General features: G+C 49.1%; 1 protein-coding gene across 1 annotated transcript; it reads right to left on the reverse strand.

Moving 5' to 3' along the window:
* Positions 1-2108: 2108 nt before the first annotated feature.
* Positions 2109-4711, reverse strand: LOC117494304. Its single transcript, XM_034145148.1, has 3 exons — positions 4259-4711; positions 3029-4078; positions 2109-2936 (listed from the first exon to the last, which is right to left on the reverse strand). The coding sequence occupies exons 1-3, from the start codon at positions 4709-4711 to the stop codon at positions 2109-2111; spliced, it is 2331 nt and encodes a 776-aa protein (XP_034001039.1).
* Positions 4712-7418: the final 2707 nt, after the last annotated feature.

Consider the following 7418-nt stretch of genomic DNA (forward strand, 5'->3'; position numbering starts at 1 on the left):
TGCACGTCTTGTAACCCCTCCCCCGTCCCTGGCGCGAGCGTGGAAATATGATTGGCGGAGATTTCATTTGAACGGGACGGCGCAAAACGAGAAGCATTCGGACCCAAGTACTGAAGGAATGAGGTATTTGCGGTCTACAATGACAGAGAAGAGACTGTCAAGTTTGGCTGTACTCAGCATTGAATCAAAACGCACTAAAGCTGTTGATCTTAATCAGTTTGTGAGGCGTTTTGCTGAACAAAATGGTAATCGCTGCATTCAGCTGTAATAGACATGTCAACTTGATGCTCTGCTCACGGATGAGCATACAAAACTGTTAAGATGATGACCTTACGTGTGTAAATATATTTTTTTCTTTGTGGGGGTCTGCCCCCAAAAAACAGTTTTAAGTCCTGAGAAAGTCAAATAAGACGGTGTGTAAAACTACACTGCCCAGCCAAAAAGAAGTAACCACTTTGATTTAACTAGGCCAGTAGGTAAGGGCATTCCACTGGATAATAACTGAAGTATAAAAGAATGCATGACTGAAGTGATGGAGACCATGTTTGAAGGCAAACAAAAAGAGGAAATAACAGGTAAAATCAAGCAAATCCCCCTCTCAGCTTCCACAGCAACCAGAAGAACATAAATACTGGCTGGTGATTTGATTAATCAGCTTTGTGATGGAATAAAAAATGCACAGTGCATTTCCTTAGCTGTGGATGAGTCCACTGACACCACTGACAATGCTCAGTTGCTGGTGTTTGTGAGTTTTTATGATGAGGCAAAGGGGGAGTTTGTTGAAGATGTGTTGGGCCTGACGAACCTCAGTGGACACACAAGGGGGCAAGACATTTATAAAGCAATAATGGGAATGCTGAATGAAAGAGGGTGCAGCTGCCTTTATTCATAACTGTGCAGCTCTTACACTGCGACTCTGAGGGATCCAGCACAGACACAATAACAATGAAAACTGCTGCAAACAGATTATTTTTGTTTTTGCAACCTTGTGTTAAGAATCTTGTTGCAATTGTTTAAAAGTTTGAATGACCGTAATAAACGGACCTTTGTCTTATTGAAACATTTTTTTTGGACCTTTAAGATTTGTATTTGAGTACCCCTGACCTATACCAACAGAGTCACAAGGAAGTCTGAATACTCACCCTATAAGGATGGCCTAGGCGGACTCTGCAGGAGGACCACACCCAGCGGGTGAGGGGCGGCAACATTCACCCTGTAGTATCTGGCGAATGTGGTCGGAGATGCCCATGTGGCCGCAGCACATATGTCCTCCAGGGGAACACCTCTCAAGGTCGCCCATGACGTGGAGACACTCCTGGTAGAGTGGCACTTTACTCTGGATGGCAAGGGACGGTCATTCGCCTTGTATGCCTGGGCAATGACGTACACGATCCAGTGGGACAAGCGCTGTTTTGAGAGCGCACAGCCCCATCTAGGACCACCGTAACACAGAAAGAGCTGTTCAGACTGACGCATACCTGCGGTAGTCTGGACATAAGCTCTAAGGGCCCGCACCGGGCATAGGAGTCTTGACCTCTCTTCCCCCTCTCCTGATGGGGGGTCAAACCGTGCCAGCTGGATAGGCCGATTAAACCTCCACCACTTCCACCTCAGACACGAGCTGTTCACGGACAAGGCCTGAAGCTCGCTTACACGCTTTGCTGAGGTGATGGCAAGAAGGAAAGCAGTCTTAGCTGAGAGCCACCTCAGTTCTGCCTGTAACAAGGGTTCAAAGGGAGGCGAGCATAGGGCATCCAGCACCAAGGGCAGATCCCATGTAGGGGCCCTTGGGATGTTCGGGGGGCGAAGCCTCAGTGCTCCCCTTAAAAAGAGGGATACCAGCCTATGGCTCCCCACTGTGCTGTTGTCAAATCTTGCGTGTTGAGCTGATATAGCAGCCACATACACCCTGACGGTAGCGGGACACCGGCCGTCGTCTAGGAGGGACTGCAGGAACTCAAGGGTAGTAGGCACCGAGCAATGTACTGGGTCCTCATTTCGCCCTTGGCACCAGTCAGAGAACTGTTTCCACCTGTTTTCGTACTGCTTACGAGTAGATGGTGCCCTAGCATTGAGAATAGTCCTCCTGACAGGCTCTATGCAGTCGCTCAGCAGTGAGTCGGGCCCTCCAGTGGCCAGACCCACAGCTGGAGGCGGCAGGGGTCGGGGTGCCACATCCGACCCTCCAGCTGAGACAAGAGGTCCTTCCTGTTGGGGAGACGCCAAGGTGTCCCGCAACAGAGTCTGTGCAGCAGGGAGAACCAAGTCCTGGCTGGCCAGAAGGGGGCCACCAGAAGAAGCCTGTGGCCCTGATGAAGCACTCTGAGGAGTGTTGGTAGGATCAGAGGAAGGGGTGGATAGGCATAGAGAAGACACCCTGGCCATGAATGAGCCAGGGCGTCCTGACCCAAAGGGCTGGTCTTCTCCATCAAGGAGAACCATAGGGGGCAGTGGGTCGACATCTTCGAGGCAAAGAGATCTACCTCTGCCCTGCCGAAGAGACCCCAGATGCTGGCCACCACCTCTGGATGAAGCCGCCACTCCCCTGGTGGAGGCTTGTGACGGGAGGGGAAGTCTGCGACTTGGTTCTGCTCTCCGGGCAGATACATTGACCGTAGGCTGGCCAGGCAAGGAGCTGCCCAGGTCAGGAGAGTCTGGGACACCTCTAGCAAGCGTGCAGATTTGATGCCCCCCTGGTGGTTTATGTGATACACCGTTGTAGTGTTGTCCGAGCGGACAAGCACATGCCTCCCCCTCAGGTATGGCAGGAAGTGCCTGAGTGCTAGGTGCACAGCTCGCAGCTCTAGCACGTTGATGTGTTCTGTGCAGTCCTGAGCAGACCATGTCCTGTTTTGCCACACCGCACCCCATCCCGAGAGGCTGGCATCCCGAGAGGCTGGCATCCCGAGAGGCTGGCATCCATCGTAGCGGTCTCTCTGCGGAAAGGGACGGAGCCCATGGCCACGCCCCTCAACATATACGACCTCTCCCTCCATGGGGATAGAGTGGAGAGGCACTGTTGTGACACCCTGATTTTTCTGTGCCTGTGCAACTTGGGGTCTAAGTGGAGGCCGTTCAGCCATCTCTCCAGGGGGCGCAGTGACAACAAGCCCAAGGGAACGACAGTTGAGGCAGCTGTCAGCTTGCCCAAGAGGCGGAGAAACAGGATATATGCCAGAGACCTGCCCCTTTTGAAGAGGGGAAGAAGCTGGAGGATGTCGTCCAGGCGTTGAGCAGATGGACAGGCCCGCATAGTGACTGTGTCCAGAGCCACCCCAATGAAGGTTAGGCTCTGAGAGGGGTTCAGACAAATCTTCTCCATGTTCACCCTGAGGCCTAGCCGGGCGACATGAGAGAGAAGGAGAGCCGTGTCCTGGGTCGACTGCAACCGGGATGGTGCACAGATTAGCCAGTCGTCTAAGTATGGCAGAATCTTCATACCCTGAGACTGCAGGGGCGAGAGGGCTGCCGCGACACAACTGGTGAACACCCTTGGGGAGAGGGAGAGTCCGAATGGGAGCACCCTGAACTGGAAATGACGGCCTCTGAAGGCAAAGCGAAGAAACTGCCTGTGATGAGGCACAATAGGCACATGAAAATAAGCGTCCTTCAAATCGACGGACGTGAACCATTCCCCCCTGGCAACGGTACGAAGAACGTCCGCTGTGCTCAGCATATGGAAAGGTAAAATCTTTAGGAACTTGTTGAGTCCCCTCAGATCGAGGATTGGGCGAAGTCCACCGCCTTTCTTCCTTACCAGGAAATAGGTCGAGTAGAAGCCCCCGGGCTTTGAGATGGGGTCCACAGGTTCGATTGCACCCTTGGCAAGTAGGACTGACAGCTCCTGGTTTAGGGCGATTTCTTTTGCCGGGTCGCTTATGGTGGTCATTTTGACCCGGCTGAAGGCTGGGGGCCGGCGTCGGAACTGAAGCTTGTACCCCTGGGTTAAGGTGGAAACCACCCAGGGGTCTGAAGCTTGAGCTACCCAGTAGTTGAGCTGCTGCTGGGAGAAATAACCGACAGCCGGCCCCAGACCCTCAGTACCTTGCACCCCGGCCTCTGGAGGCTCTGGCGCTGCCTTGGGGGCGAGTTAACAGGACCGTAGCGGGTCGGCCCCCTCGTGGGATGCTGAGGCCCATGGCGGGCAATGGGGTGAGCCGGTGTTTGGGAGCGGCCTCAGGAGGCAGACGCGGAGCCTCTAGGCCTACTGGGGGGGGCATGTCTCTGCGAAGAGCTGAGAACTGTTGCCTGGTCTGACTAGCTTGGACAGTCCGTTCGAGCACCTGTACGGCAGCTGAACCAAACAGCTCCCCCGGCTCCACTGGGACAGCACGGAGAGTCCTCCTACATGCCTCTGATAAGTGTGACTGTGCCAGCCACCGAGAGTGGACATCAGGCGCCCAAGCTCTCTAGACATCAGAGCAAACGCCTGTAATGAGGCGTCACTGAGGCTGGTAGAGGAAGCGCTAAGAGCCTCCTGCTGCAGGGAAGCTGAGAGGGCAAGCATGAGGTGAGAGAGGGAATTGCCTATACGGCCCATGCGCGCCGCTGCATCGTAAGCCTTAGTGAGCAGGTCATCAGTGACCCGACATTGGGGTCGAGGGCACCTGGCCTCCGACCTCAGAGCTTCGTCAGGGGAAACTATGAGGGAAGCAATAGTAGGCTCAACAGCCGGCATGTGGTCAAGGCCGACCTTTGCTGCATCGTGCATGGCTGCCAGGGCTCGGCCATCGGACGTAAGATGGGAAAGAGTCTTAGTGTCCCTCCAGCATGCATGTAACTCCCTCACATACTCACAAGAGGGAGGAACTGCAAAGGCCTGAAGAACACACTGGCAGGCGCTGTTTCGGGCTGCTGTACATCCAGCTGCTGGCGAGCCAGTGCCATGCAAATGACGGTACCCATGGAGCCGTCAAATGCCCCCTCCGAGGATGCATGAGCTGAGGTACAGGAGCCAGGCCCAGAAGATCTGACTCCATACAGATGTTAAGTTCACCTAGGAATGGTATCATTGACTTAAATGTTCAAATAAATGTTGCTCTTCTGTCTATATTGGTCATATGATGCCCCTTGACTGAAATGTTTCCTGTTCAATATCCCCACTGATTTCCTTAAAATCCTGGGATGAGAGTCCACATCACAATTTACTCTCAACTGTCATTTCCCTTTCATCACTCACCTCAGCAATGGAACTCTCTCCACTGTCCCTGCATTCTGCCTCTGACTCACTCTCAAGTGCCTAGATGTCAAGAGAGGTGGTGAAGTGATAATTATTTATTGAGCAGTATACTCTTTCACATTGAATCATAACAAGTCATACTGAATGTAAATACAACTGACTCTAAAGTAAGTCCCAGTCTGTGACATTGGACATTTTGAAGACTCAAAGTCCCAAGCAGTAGGTAGAATATGCTATGTAATGTGCACAGAAAATAAATAGTTAACTGAATACTGGGATGGAAATAGCCTATAAGCACTCAGTAAAACATAAACACACACAAAAAGCTTCTGAATGATAAGAAGTATAATTAAAACATAATGCACATTACCATTTTGAGAGAGAGTACCTAAGTTAAAGAACTCAGAAAATAATCTCTTATCGAACTGAGGCTCCAGTAAAACACACTGACTGCGTCTCTACATGGACATCAGTAAGCCGTTTATGAGTATTATCCCGGTTATGATCATATTGGGGATATGGTGTTTACATGAGCACAGAGAGATCAGGTTATTCATGTTCCCTGTTTACATGATAAATACTAGTAACCTGGCATTTCGATGCCTTTTCTCATCTAAACTATTCAGTATTTGTATTTCTCTATCATGACATAAAGACGAAACTCCTCTCCAGAATTGAGACGCCGCCATCACTGTTAACTGATCTGCTACCAGCTGATGACTTACTTTCCTCTTCTTTGAAAAAAATGTTCTTATGTCCATGTTGTCTGGGGGAGAAAACATATCAAACCAAGAGATCGTCAGCTTTGATTTTCGCTGTATTAACCATTTCCTGAACATTTGTGTGTGCCTTACCTCCGCTACCGGCATCGCTTCATACAACAGATCTGAGCTGTCCAACTATGACAACACTCCTTGAACATGCGCGCGCTATGTGAGAATCTGCCTTTGTACAAAGTAGCAGTGAAAACATGGTACGGAGTTTCATTGATTTGGGCATTCTCTCAATAAGCAAGTGGAATGGATTTCATTTGATAGTGAAGCACTGACACAGCGCTCTACAAAGTGCGGCGAGTGGATAGACCGATTCACGGACTTTCCGCATAGTAAAAGTGGGGGGGTCTAAACTAATCATTTGAAAAAGTGGGGGGGACTTGTCCCACCCTCATATAATGGCTGCGACGCCCATGGTCTGAAGTGTCTGTTTTAAGGCATGACCTGCAAACTAAATAACATAACACTGAGCTTGGATGAAGACGTTGTAGGGTTTTTATTTATTATTAAGTGAATTTGCTGATTTATGATGTTTGTTCAGCAGTGTCAGCCAAGCCTCTAATCCTAGAGCTATTTAGACGCATTAGCAACACCAAGGGTATTGTTTTTCGCAGCAACAATGATACAGAATATGACAAAAGCCATTATTGAACTACCAACATGTAAACTATTTTTGTGCTCATGACAGATTCTTAGTAAATATGCATTTATAACATCGGAAGACGATACATCACACAACATCTTTGTACGCCTTGTGGGTACACGGAGAATTTATATTTATTTACTACGACGTTATGGGTTTTCCATGTCCTATTCATAATAGGGTAATCATTGCAATATGTGATTGGGTAAGGGTGAAAAGTTCACAAAAGACAGTGGGCTGATCCAAGGTGGTCGGAACCGTGATAAGTTGTAACGAACTTCTCACGCGCTCCGGTTTAAAGGTAAAGAAAAAAGGAGCAAATTGACACCACTTCACACATTGTCACCCTTCACTGGCAACTTCCAGAAAATTATTGGAAGTTAGGACTGATTTGGCAGAGCTGGAACAAAACAATAAATAGAAATAAGATTAAGATAGAAACAGCTCAAAAAACGAATTGTCTTTAGATTTTTATAGATTGTACACTAAAGTCAAAACCTATTTTTTGTTTGACATCTGAAAAGAACCACGTTTTGTTCCTATTTTTGTATACGTTATTTTTGTACTCATCATTTAAATTCTGTAACTGACACAACCATGGATAAAATAGAGATTATGCCAAGAACAAAGCCAAAGCAATTGTGGGGTCCCCTAGGGATAAGAGACAGAATAGCATTGTTGATTGTGCTCATTACACTTGGCACCTTTCTGGTTGGATGGGGAGTACAATATCATGTAAGACATGGATCCATTAGTTCACTCATAGAAAATGCCCTCATCACTAACAAAACACCAGCAGTGTTTCAGAGACTTTCACTTATCC

The sequence above is a fragment of the Trematomus bernacchii genome, unplaced genomic scaffold (assembly GCF_902827165.1).
Source record: "Trematomus bernacchii unplaced genomic scaffold, fTreBer1.1, whole genome shotgun sequence".
Taxonomy (NCBI): Eukaryota; Metazoa; Chordata; class Actinopteri; order Perciformes; family Nototheniidae; genus Trematomus; species Trematomus bernacchii.

What these genes read in the sequence shown, in the direction of transcription:
- LOC117494304 (XM_034145148.1), bottom strand. Translation starts at nt 4,711, where the DNA reads ATGCACGATGCAGCAAAGGTCGGCCTTGACCACATGCCGGCTGTTGAG. An exon ending in CGAACGGACTGTCCAAGCTA is followed by an intron (nt 4,079 to 4,258) that starts GTCAGACCAGGC and finishes CTCGCCCCCAAG; the next exon opens with GCAGCGCCAGAGCCTCCAGA. An exon ending in ACAGGCACAGAAAAATCAGG is followed by an intron (nt 2,937 to 3,028) that starts GTGTCACAACAG and finishes CCCTTTCCGCAG; the next exon opens with AGAGACCGCTACGATGGATG.